The sequence below is a fragment of the Anastrepha ludens genome, chromosome 3 (assembly GCF_028408465.1).
Source record: "Anastrepha ludens isolate Willacy chromosome 3, idAnaLude1.1, whole genome shotgun sequence".
In the NCBI taxonomy this organism is placed as follows: Eukaryota; Metazoa; Arthropoda; class Insecta; order Diptera; family Tephritidae; genus Anastrepha; species Anastrepha ludens.
The window spans coordinates 29,249,054-29,262,326 of record NC_071499.1 but is presented as its reverse complement, the minus strand read 5'-3'; the positions used below and the strand labels follow the sequence as shown (position 1 = coordinate 29,262,326).

The window sequence follows — 13,273 nt, the reverse complement described above, 5'->3', positions numbered from 1 at the left end:
AAAATACATAATTTAAATTTTTTTCAAATTTAATTGTTTTTTTTTTACATATTAATTTTTATTTTCCAAATTAATTTTCAGCATATTTATTTTTGTTTTTAATTAATTTTAACCTTTTTGCATCATTCGACGGAATAATTTTCGAAAAAGCTCTGTCTTATCACCAGGACTGGAATAATCCGCAATTAATTATTTTGTTGTAAAATTTTGAGGAAAATGAATAATTTTGGTCACCCTGTAACATTCTTCTTTATTAGAAGAGACAGTAAAAGTCTTGCCACCGACGGAAGATATTATGGGACGCAAGGCATTTTGAGTACATAGTGCATTTGGAGCGGTGATGCAAGTGTTAATTATTTATATATATTATATTTTTTTAAATTAGACATTAAACATTTTTTTAAATTAAATTTAATTACATATACATATATATTTTTTTCGAATTAACTTAAATTTTTTTTTTCGAATTAATTTTGATTTTTGTTTTCAAATTAATTTTAATTTTTTTTTGTTTTCAAATTAATTTTAATTTTTCTTTTTAAATTAATTCTAATTTTTTTTTTAATTAATTAAAACTTTTTTTCTAATTAGTTTTAATTTTTTTTATTAATTTAAATTTTTTTTAAATTAATTTTAGTTTTTTTTTCGAATTAATTGTGATTTTTGTTTTCAAATTCATTAAAATTTTTTTTTATTAATTTTAATGTTTTTTTTATTAATTTTAAATTGTTTTTTATTAATTTTAATTTTTTTTTATTAATTTTAATTTTTTTTTATTAATTTTAATTGTAGTCAAATGAAATTTAAACTTTTGAAAAGCAAAAAAAATGCCATAATAGCTATGTACAACAACACATTTGTATTTAACATATTTGCAACCTGGTAAGTTGGTTTAAATTTGTACATACGCATAAGTTTGTCAAGGTCTTTAACGTAGCTATGCCTACATGCATATGTATGTATGTATGTATGTGTGCACATATATTGGATTAGTAAGTACAGTTATTTGCTAGACATTACAGTTTCTCCAAGCATATCGAAATGATAGCTCGGGATATATGCGATAATTTAAATATACGAAAAGGTTTGCCACTTAATGTTGAATTCAAGAAATTGCCGATTTCTATTCTAAGTCTTAAACCGATCCTCAAGATTTCTTTTTTTCTCTCAGTACTTTTTGGTTTCATATATGTACATATGTAATTCGTTAAAAGCGGCCAAACTTGAACCAAGTGTTTTGTAGGGTTGAGTTATTATATAATAATTTATGTAGCACCCCTAAAATTCACCTTTGCATTGCGAATAAAATTTACTGCCCAACAGTTTGCATTCACGTCAATGCCATTTTGCCACCATTAAAACACTTTGCAACTTCTTCCACATCTTCCCTTATTCTCAAAAATTCTATACTTTTTAAATAGTCTTACTGGTATCAGATATCAGCGATACCAGATTGTCGAAAATTTCGCTATTTGTGCGATATTTTTCAAAAAAAAAAAATAAAAATTATTAAAATGGGCAAAAATGCATTTTCACGGTTAAAGGGATTTTTGTAGCTCAATTATCGATGCACAATTGATCAGAATTCACCTAAGAAAAATCCTTCCTCTGGCATAATTACTCGCTCATTACGCTCACTCGTACTGTACTATCAATCAATATTTTCATTCGCAGTGTAATTGGATGAAAATGACTAGTGTGCAGATCAATAAAAAATGCATTTGGAAAATTTCTTAGAGTCCGATTTTTTTACTTTCGCGGAAGCACGTTCACACGGCAGTCGCCTCAGTGTAACCGGAACGACTCGAACGACTTATATCCAGCTAAGGAGAGGAACATACCCCGAATAAATATGGGGAATGTTTATGCTGCTACAACAACAACAACGCCTTCATATACAGTTATTTTATTTATTTTTATGGCGCAATGTTTGTTTATTCGCAGCAGTGACGTCATGACGAATAGGGAAGGCGCAAGCTTTTATCCTTCTCATATCTTCTATGCTTATAAGCTTTTATATGTTGTAGTATATACAACTTTGTTCATAATAAATAAATTTTGACTATTTATGTTTTATTTAGTTTTTTTTTTGCACAAATATATTTTGTGCTAAAAATTTACACAAAAATGAAAAAAATATCAAAAAAATTGTACAAAATTAAAAAGAAAAAATTCTAAATATTTTATAAAAGTTTGAACAAAACAAACAAATTTTTATAAAAATTTGTACAGAATTAAAAAAACAAGAAATTTTTATAAAAATTTGTACAAAATTAAAAAAATTTTACATAAAAAAATTATTATGTAAATTAAAAAAAAAATCAAAAAATTTGTACAAAATTAAAAAAAGAAAAAATCAAAAAAATTGTATAAAAATTTGTACAAAATTAAAAAAAAACCAAGAAATTTAATAAAAATTTGCACAAAAAAGGAAAAAAAATTGTACAAAATTAAAAAAAAACAAGAAATTTTTATAAAAATTTGCAGAAAAATGAAGAAAAAAAATGAAAATTACACAAAATTAAAAAAAAATCAAAAAATTTGTATAAAATTAAAAATAAACATCAAAAAATGTGTATACAAATTTGCACAAAATTAAAAAAAAAAAAAAAAAATTTTTATCAAAATTTGTACAAATTTAAAAAAACAAAATCAAAAAATTTGTACAAAATTACAAAAAAAAAAAATTAAAAAATTTGTATGAAAATTTGTACAAAATTAAAAAGAAAAAATCAAAAAGTTTTTATAAACAATTGTACAAAATTAAAAAAAAAACATACAAAACAAAAAACAACAAATTTGTATAGGTAAAATAAAAAAAAACCGAGAAATTTTTATAAAAGTTTCAAATTATTCTTTATTCAGTTTTTGTTTTGTCGAAATATATTTTGTGCTACAATACAAACCATATAACTTTAAGTCAAAAAATTTGTATAAAATTAAAAAAAAAAAACCAAAAAAATTTTATGAGAATTTCAAATCTTTTATTCAGAACTTTTAGAAAAATCTGGTTATGTAGTTTTGAGGCAAATTAAATTTTGCGTCTGTTTAACGTAGCTCAAAATTCGCGTTGATTTTTAATATTTTTTTTGTTGACAATGCGGAAAATTTGTTGACTTTTTTGAAATTTGGTTCAAATCTTTAAGCTCCAAGTCACGTACATATATAGATTTTCTTGGGGTGTGAACTACATTTTTATGTAAAAAAAAAAAATAAAAAACAAAATTAATAAACAAAAAAAAAAATAAAAAAAATCAATAAAAAAAAATAAAAAAAAAAAATAAAAAAAAATTTAAAAAAAAAAAAATAAAAATTAAATAAATAATTTAAATTGAAAAAAATTAAAAAAAAAATTTAAATAAAAAACAATTAAAAAAAAAATATTAAAACAGAAACAGAACTAACAAGTCAAAACTTTGCACTTTGTTGCGCTGCTATTATTGTGAACGCAGGTGTATATACACACAACTGAAGGATGAGTGTAAATACATTCAAGAGCCAAGCTGCATGGAAGAAGAATTCAGTGTAGTGTCATAAAAAAACACTGTATTGCCGCATCATATTGCATAGTTACTTGCTACAGCAATATTGCTGAGTACTTTGGAGAGGCAGCAAACCATAACAGCGGCAGTAGCATACAAATGAACATGGCAAACAAGTACGCGAAGACACAAATGCGTACAAACAAACATAAGTGTGTGTGGCAACGACTATCACACAAAGCATAATGAAGAGCTGGCTGGCACAAACAGGCCAGGCCGTCAGGCAGGCAGGCTGACTGGTCGGTCGGGAGCTACTATTACGACGAAAAAACGGATGTACATAGAAACGCAAAAAGTATGCTGCTGAGGTTGCCGTGGCAGTGGCTGTTGCTGTTGCAGCCTGCTTCAATTGTCAAAATGGAATCATGTTTTTTGTATAGTAGGTATGTATTCGTAAGTATAAGCTTTGCCGTGGTGAACCAGCGCTACCACGGGCAAAGAGAGAATAATGGCCAACAGCGCGGCCATTTCGTTTTCCATGCCAGAGCTTGCTGTCGCCACCGTGTGTTGGTTGGTTGTTGGTTGATGTTTGTTCAGGCTTTGTATAGAATCAATATCATTCATTTGGCTGAGGCTCATGCAGTAATCAACGTTGAATTAAAGCCTGGAAAGTGTCTAGATATTTGCACAGAAAGGCATTAAACGGTATTTCCCTCGAAAAAACTCTTTTCTCACAATTTCTGCTCGGCTATACCGAAATAAGTGCAGCTCCACTAAAACAATTAGAGTATTAAATAAAAATATGCGATTTTATAGCTATTCCAAAAAAAAAAAAAACCGAAACATAAGGAACACACATACGTACGTACATATAAATGCATGGATAAATTTGCAGGTAGGTACGCGCACCTACCCGCACATGCATTTATACGAATTTTGTGGTTCACAGCGCAGGTAGGTAAAGTAATTATGTTCAAATATTTTCCTTAGAAGACAAATTAATGCTCCCATATTTCAAATCACAATTCACTACTTTTCTCTTGATAAAAGTACAGTGTATGTATGTATGTATATCTAAATAAAAAATATTAAGACACGCCTCTACTATTAAACTTGCGTCTTGCACCTCTCTATGCACAATACACGTCGCCACTTTATAGCCCCCTATCAATTGGAAATTACACACATATTTACATTTAGGCAAAAAAGTTTCAAATATTTCCAGCTACTCACTTTTCACGATGCAGCAAACAAATTCGATCCTTGGCCACCTTTAGCTTCTTAGCAATTATCTTCTTTAAGTTCTCCACCGAGATTTGAGGGTCCACTGTCACACCAAAATTACCACCAGTCGTGGTGTTAATATTTAAGTTGATGTGGGGTAGTTGTACAGCATGTGGCGACGTTGTGTGCTGTAATGTTGTAGCTGCCAGTGAGCCGCTCACTGGCATCGTGCGTGGGGGTGGTATGAAGGCGCCATGTCTAACCGTGGCAGTATTTGTTAAAGATGACGAAGCATTACTGTTTGCGGTGAGGGATGGGGATATCGGCGAACAAGAGGAGGGGCAGGAGGCATTACTAGTGGAAGTGGTAGCGGAAGTAACAGCATTCGCAGTCCCAGCTCTGCTCTCGGCCTCCTGCCTAGGTAGTCTTGATGCTGACATTATTGATAATAGTGATGGTTTACACTCTATATTCGATTTACCGGTAATATTTGCTGGTCTATAGGACATTTTAGGGGGAGGTGGGGACATTCTATAACTACTCACTGACGTACTACCGTTTTCACATGGATTCACGACGTTTTCATTGTTTGTCGACTTCGACGTCGATGATGCTCCGCCAACGTGAGCACTTGACGACGACGTCGACGGCGGGGTAGTCGCTGAATCGGAAGATTTTTCCATACCGTAATAAAACTGTTTCTATGTATTACGAATAACGTAATTTTCAGTTTTATTTGCGTTTTCACGCTTTTTTTTAATATCTTTATTTAGTTTTCAATTCTTTTAGTTTTACCACTTCCACATTAAGTTTTTTTGAAGCCAGTTAGATATATAAACCTAATAGGTAAATAAAAAATAATTTCCTTCAAATCACTTTAATATATATATACACACACACACACACGTTGAAATACGCGATGCTACGTAATCGATCGATTTCCCCACACCTTGCGGTAGAGCGGAATGACTTCGATTGCGCGGCGTGAATATTTCCACAGTAAAACTCAAATGACTTGATAGGCTTCGAAAGTCAGTGCGGCGGCATCAACTACGGCACCAATTGCGAAACCATACAAAAGTTTTGAGGAAAAAAGGCAGTCTTACACAAATTACTGCGCTACGAACGGCAACTCTATACTCACAGTACTGAATTCAAATTAATTTGATACTGTCGCTGCTTTATGGCGACTAGGTTATATTTTATAACTTTATATATTTCTGTATATGCACATGTATATACATATAATGTACGCCTTACTCTGCGGCGAGAGGTATTCGATGCTGCACAGCTCAATCCACAAATAAACACAATGATGATGGCTACGTTGCCAACGACGTTGATTTCTTCTGCTGTTGCTGCTGCTGCTAACTAGCTTTCAAAAAACTTCGAGGGCACACGAATGCTGAATGCAACCCACTTACAATAACAAAATATACAAGCACTGCAGCTGCGACGCTCACAGAAATCCAAAGAGCGAAGGAACGACAGACGGCAAACGACGTTTCAACAAACAAAGTCAAAACGAACTAAACGACCAAATGCCCAGTTGGACTAACGTACTCATTGAAAGCCGAAAACTAACTGAAAATAACTGAAATTATCTGCTGCCTTGCAGGGAACCAGCGCACAGCAAGCACAGAGTCATGAATTTGATATGTTGCTATGTGATAGCAGAGCGTCAACAGCAGAGGAGAAAGAAATAACAGCAAACTGCGAACAGAGAACAGCGAACAGCGATGCCGACTGCACGTCATGTACATATACATATTTGACCAACAGCGCAACGGCAGCGTAAACTAGTCGGTTATAACAGATCCGCGAAAAAAGAGTGTGTAAAGTGAGAGCGCTCATGGGATGTCGGAATCTCAGTGCAAACAACGTCAGCAATGAACAAAAACCAATCCGAATAAACAGTGGAGCGAAGTGTTGGATTGAGCAATTGGATTGTCTTTTTGATCATTTGCTCAAGGCAAGCTTTGTACATGTGTATGTACATTTTTTTATTATTAAAGCTGCATTTAAAAGTGTGTGAAAATTATGAAATATAAGTACGCATGTTATGCATGTTTTTACTGAAATAAATTTTTGGGTTGAATACTGCTTGCTGCATAGCCATCTGTATGCCACATGTATTTAGTCTCCATTATAACTAAATATAGGATTTAAAAGTATATTTATTGAAATGTTCATTTTTTAAATGATAAACAGTTTTCTATTAAAAGAAGCCCCTTCATATTGTATATAAAAATGTATACATTTAGTTTTGTACATAAACATATAAATTTATTATGTAATTGCATTAATTAATTGGAGCTTTTTCATGGCAGAAATACACTCGGGGGTTTGTCATTGCCTCACTAGAAATTAGCAACCACAAGGAAAAACTCAGGAAAAATACCCTAAAGTGTATCTAAGGTATAAGTTATAGCTCTCTCTCTCTCTCTCATTTTCCTCTACATTATATCTTTTTTCTCTCTCGCAGAACGAAAATGCCGAAAACGTTGCATGGCCTTGAAATTTTACTCTCCATTCTCGCTCGTCCATCGACGCCTAATGGCCTCTGGTGACGCTCCATCATGCTGTCCAGCAGGCTTATTTGTGTGCGTGTCGGGTGCTTGACGCTAATATCTAAAATTTTTGATTTTCATCAAGCAAAAGCCGACAACAAGTATGTGTGACACGAAGCAAGTACGAGTGTCACCCGACACGCACACATATAAGCCTGCTGGACAAGCATGCTGGATCGTCACCAGAGGCCATAAGAAGTTTTACTTCAAAAACTTTTTCTTCATTTTGGTGTTTCACCGAGACTCGAACCTACGTACTCTCTGAATTCCGAATGGTAGTCACGCACCAACCCATTCGGATGCGGCGGCCGTGTCATATGATATTAATAACAATTTATAAAAACTAAAATTTATATTTTTATTTGTTTTAATTTTATTTATTGTATAATAAAAAAATATATACTTTTGAATGATTAAAATAGCAGTTCATGTGTGGGAGTTAGCAGCAACTATTCAAACGATTAAATCTTCAATATAAAAATTACCTACTGTTTGTACCACGTTGGGGAGAATTCAGAAGCTATAAATAACGTCAGACTGTTAACCGGCGCTTAGCGATTTTGAAGGAAACAGCGGATATGCCGACGTAACAAGGAAGTGACAGCGGCTTTCTTACTACAAAATTGAGATTTTGTTCCTGATATAAGAAAAAATTATCGCAGCTCCTGCTCATTATTCAATAATAAAAAATTTCCCGCGAACTCTTGAAAAATCGGCTACCTTAGCAGGAAACTGCGGTTCTAGAAATGTTGAGTTAAAGAAATATGTGCTTATGAGCAACAACTTGCTCAAGGGTTTTTAATCGGTATATTTAGGATCAATATGGCATGAAATACAGCTTGACAAACCGCTTAAATCCGGAAATTGTAAACTTTTTCACCATCCAACCTCGACGCATTTCAAATATACTTGGGTTGTGAAAGTAATTTCTAGGTTGCTTTAAAACTCTTAAGTTGCCAACAAGAGGTCACTTAGCAACATGTAATTAAACATAGCGCGCAACACCCGTGGTAACGTGCAACTAATGAAGCGGAGTAGCCTGAGTCGCCTAACTGACACATCAGTGGAGAATTTAAAAAACTTTCTTTCTAATGGTGATGAAATGATTTCAAAAGAACTCACGTTTTGCCACGACCTAGCATTTCTTAACCAGCTACGACAGGGAGAAGAGTTGGATAGTCGCCACGAGGACGTAATCGAATACATTCTAGGCTTCATTATAAGAAAGTTGAGATTCACGGAAAATGTCGCCAATGAGCTTACCTTTGCATGGGAGGATGAAGTGTCCGGAGGAGGCTTAACAAAGCCCAGCACCAGCTTTCTGAGTACTGCCAAAAATTTCAATATACTGTTAGTATTCAACAGTTTTAACCGTAAGTTTAACGATTCGACACTGTGACAGCTGCATGGAAAGACTTATGTTTTGAGTGTGGGTTCCATGACAGTGGATTCCATGTTACCGGAACGACCCGGATTTACATTCGGCCAAGGATTATCACTCCACCAGCATTCCCTGTGGATGTATGGGGCATGTTTAGACTGCTACAACAACAACAACAACACCTTTTTGAGTGTTCGGAGCACGTAAATGCGTTTTTTTTGTTTAAATATATCCATTAATTAAAACTTTACACAAATCAGTTCGATATAAAGAATTACTAAAAAAGCCCTTTAAATATAATAATAAAAGAAAATCCTTTCTTTCATCGTTAGATGCTTGTAGTGATCGGTATTTCGTAAAGTATCGAGCAAATAATTTAAAGTTTATGCTCGTTGTCAAGGTGACATTTCGCACTAAACAAATTCGTTCGCTATTTTTTTGTTTGTGCCTGTGAGTTACAGGGTGTTAACAATGGAAGTAAACAAAGATGAAATTCGGTGCATTTTACAGTTTTTCTTTGATAAAGACGAAAATGTGCAAGCCAGGCCGATCTTTTCACCCCAAACAAATAAAAATAATAAAATAAAATAAATTATAAATAAATAAAATTATTTAAAAAATAGGAAGAAATTAAAAAAATAGTTTAATTTATATAAGTACAGGTAGTTTGTCATATAGTTGATGGTGTAGGAAAAATCTTGACTTAGGGTTCAAAACACCAAAGTTACGTACACTTCTTCTCTGATAGAATTCATCAAGTCCCTACTTCGCAACAGCAGGCCGCATAGTTTTAAATTAAATTCAAAATGAATTCTCAAAATATCTCTCTTGGATAAAGTTAATGCATTTTTTGCTTTAAAATCACACTTGGCGATTTCTGCTAATAACTTTTATTTATTTGTTTTTTTTAATTGCATTTGTTGTTTAAACAGTAATAAAAGCCCCGTAAGTATAGGGTATATCACCGGTCGTCTTCGTCTGGCTCTTCTAAAAGGTAGGCCCAGGAAACATGCTGTTTCGACGGGTTGGGACCAGAAGGAGAGGGGTGTTAGATGAGTAGGTTTCGTTGCATTTGTATTTTATTTTATTTGTATTCATTTACATTGATCCTAAAATATGTTGTTTGCTTTCAAATATTAATGTAAATTTATTTTTTAAACCGTTCGCATTTTGTTTCCATTTAAGTAGGTAGGTAGGTGAAATGGTTGAAGTACACCTGGCACTCTTCAAGTAGCACTAAAGCGCCGTTTTGATACCATTATAAGACCTCCAACAGGCAGATATCTACAGCCAACTAGAGCTGTTGTCATAATAATATAGAATATTTATTGATATAAAATAAGCTAGATGACTAAGGTCACTGGGAGCTCCTTTCTTCGACAGCCTGGGGCAGTGCGCCAATCTAAAACCAATCAATCTTCCATTTAAGTAAAATAAACACTTTTTTGCTACTAATTTGGGACTTCATTTTCGCCACTTTCACCATCCTTCTTATAATAGGTTCACATATAAGTAGATTATCTGCTTTTTCGAGCTTAACTCCCAATCGGTTATTAAAAAGCGAGATTACCCATACAAAATTTCACTTCCAAAATCCAAAATTATAAAATAATCCTAGATTATAAAGGTATTTTTCCGTACAACCCTGTGTTTTCTTTGTTATCGATAATTATATAACGAATGTAAGGAGAGCCGTCAAAGTAAAAACTAAAAAAAATGGACGCCAGCAAAGAAAAGTAGTTTGTGGACATAATTCTAATACAAATTTTGTTAGATATTATTATTTATGCATTCATATTACAGAAAAAAGCGTGTGTCCATAGACACTTTGGCTTTTATAAAATGTAATATCGAATTTCGCATGCGTAGTGCTGTCACAATTTTTTGCAACCTCAGTTTACGATTTTCCTCGAGCTGCCTATTACTACAGGGTGGGCCATATAGCGTTTGCTTTTTGAACCACCAATTTTTTTGGGAATGGTAACACAAATGGCATGTCAAATGTGTTCATAATTCACTTAAAAGTTCGACATTTACGAAATGGGACGCTATACGCTTGAACAAAATTGGGAAATATTGAAAACCTATTTCCAAAGTGGTGAGTCTTCTTCTTCTTTTCTGATTTTCACAACGGAGGCTCCGTCAATAAGCAAAATTGTCGGATTTGGAGCTCAGAAAATCCACACGTTACTGTAGAGAAGCAAATGCATCCACAACGAGTCACTGTTTGTTGCGGTTTTTGGTCTGGCGGCATCATCGGGCCATTTTTTTCGAAAATGAGCGAGGAGCCGCGGTTACAGTAAATGGTGAGCGTCACCGTAACATGCTCAACGAGTTGTTTCCAAAAATTTAAAAGGATGACATGGACGACATTTGGTTTCAACAGGACGGTGCAACTTGTCACACTGCCAAAGTTACACTCGAACTTTTGGCTACCGTTTTTAAAAACCGAATAATCAGCCGAAATTCCGATATCAATTGGCTGCTTCGTAGCTGTGATTTAAGCCCATTGGACTATTTTTTGTGGGGAGCCGTTAAGGACAAATGCTATGCGAACCATCCAGAGACGATTGATGCCTTAAAACACGAAATCGAAGTTGCCATTCATGAAATTGGAGCCCGAACAATCGAAAATGTGCTAAAAAACTGGGTTTATCGAATGGCCTACTGTAAAGCCAGTCGAAGCAGTCATTTGAACGATATTATTTTTTATTCATAAATGACAATGTTCAATCTTCAAAATAAAAAAAAGTTTGAAAAAATATTGATTAGTTTACATGGTCCACCCTGTAGCAGCAAATCGCACGATTTTATTAACTATTGGTTTACTTTGCCTTTTCTTCATGTCGATAATAATTAAATTTAACAAATCAAAAACACTAAAGTATTCCACCAAACCAATTTCTTTCAACCCAGTCTTGACAGCTGATAGTTAATTTTGCCGTTAATCTGCCATACATATGTGAACGGGTACATTAATTTTTCTGGATTTATTGCCCAACGTCGCATCAATTTTAGACTGCCGCATAAAAATCTGTAGAAAGCATTTGCATATCTCTTATTACCTGGAAATTAGCAAAACTTACGAAAAATTACCAGTCTGTTGAATTAAAATTTTTCTGAAAGTTTTTTTAAAATCATTTCAGTGATAACAATAGCAATATTTTTACAGTTTAGTTGGAAAAGCATTATTATATTATTGAATGAATTAATATAAGGAAGTTTAATAATTGAATCATAACCAAGCAACTCTTACCACTGTCGCTTGTACATCGCATAACAGCGCAACCGGTATTTCTGTTATCACCGCTGTTATGAGTTGAGCGGTGCTCGCGTAACCGGCAAAGCCAAAACGGTGACGTCAGCCAATCAAATAACGAAGCAACCAAGAAAAACGTGCAAATTGGAAAACAGTGACGTTGTACAAAGCAGATTACATTTACCAAGCAGAGGAGTTATGAAAAAGCAACATATGGAAAACGTCAAGTGGTATGCACACTTGTAAAATGCCAGGTCTGGACTCTCTGTGCAACAACTGCACCACTGATTTTTAATGCTATGCTAGATATGCTAGAGATCCACGTGTCCCCTACCACGTTTTACCGCGAGATGGACGCATGTGTGATTCAGTGTATGTATGTATATATGTGTGTATGTGGGTTTTTGAAAAACAACTTATGTGACTTTAAGGGGTTTTGCTTTGAAGTCAATAAATTCTGATTTAACCATAGTAAAATACGGTTTTTATTGTACTTTATTAAGATGCTTTCTGAAGCTGTGGCTATAAATGTTGAAGTGAATGCGTATTTCGAAAAAGGCAAGCCATTTAGTTCCCAATAGAGAAAAAGTGATAAGTCAACTTAGGTTGTTTTATTAAAAGTACACAGCTATATATGTATATGTGTAAGTATGTTAAAATGTACATATGATGCGCACATATTAGTGGCCGACCGAAGCTGAAATTTAGGTCGAAATCGAAACCGAATATTCGTTGTCACTAAATATTCGGCCGAACACCGAAGCTGAATCCGAACATTGAAATTAAGTTTTAATTTTAAGAATTAAAATTAAGAATTGAATTTTTATTTCACAACAAATTGTTTTTATAGGCTTTTTTTTAAGAAAATATCCCTGTAAACTAAGTTGTAAGCAAAGCCAATCAATCAAAGCTCTAAGCTTGGTTGCACTAATTTGTTAGAGATACACATTTCTACAGATGTATTCCCAGTTTTTTGATCTTGAGCCATTTTTTTTGCCGCCACTAAGTTGGAATTGTGCAGAATGTGACTGCATATGCTTCTTCAAATTTTTGGTTCCTTCTCTTTGGGCTCTTCACTTCCCAGCGAAAGTTCTTTCTGACTGGCATTGGAAATCGCAGTTGACTTTTCTTGTTGGAAAACTTTCAAATAGCCCTCATGCCTCGAAAGAATCACTGCACAATGGAAGTAAAGTAATACATTATTCAATTTCTAAGCGAGCAGAGGTCGCGGTCGACCAAAAAACACTTGGGTCGGGAAGGTCGATGCTGCGCTAACTCGCAGATGCCGACATCTCATGGGACGGTGCAAAGACAACAGCACAGAATCGTGTACGATGGAAGTGTCTTGTCGAGGGCT

The 13,273-nt window shown here is 33.8% G+C and overlaps 1 protein-coding gene and 1 long non-coding RNA gene across 4 annotated transcripts in view; one reads left to right on the top strand and one right to left on the bottom strand.

Annotated features, from left to right (window-relative positions):
• The window catches only part of LOC128857278 (midnolin homolog), a 96,442-nt gene extending 90,176 nt beyond the window's left edge, over window positions 1-6,266 (bottom strand). The window contains exons 1-2 of one of the 3 annotated variants that reach the window (XM_054092965.1): window positions 6,131-6,266; window positions 4,716-5,545 (exon numbers count right to left, since the gene is read on the bottom strand). In XM_054092965.1, coding sequence (XP_053948940.1) covers window positions 4,716-5,389 — 674 coding nt within the window. In that variant the 5' untranslated portion in view covers window positions 5,390-5,545; window positions 6,131-6,266. Of the gene's footprint in view, window positions 1-4,715; window positions 5,546-5,812; window positions 5,953-6,130 lie in introns of those variants that run through there. The other 2 variants (XM_054092963.1, XM_054092964.1) reach the window with 2 other exon arrangements.
• Window positions 6,267-6,385: 119 nt separating this feature from the next.
• Window positions 6,386-7,583, top strand: LOC128857279 (uncharacterized). The gene is made up of 3 exons (XR_008453915.1): window positions 6,386-6,695; window positions 7,037-7,124; window positions 7,192-7,583. It is a non-coding gene; the product is annotated as an uncharacterized LOC128857279 (long non-coding RNA).
• Window positions 7,584-13,273: the final 5,690 nt, after the last annotated feature.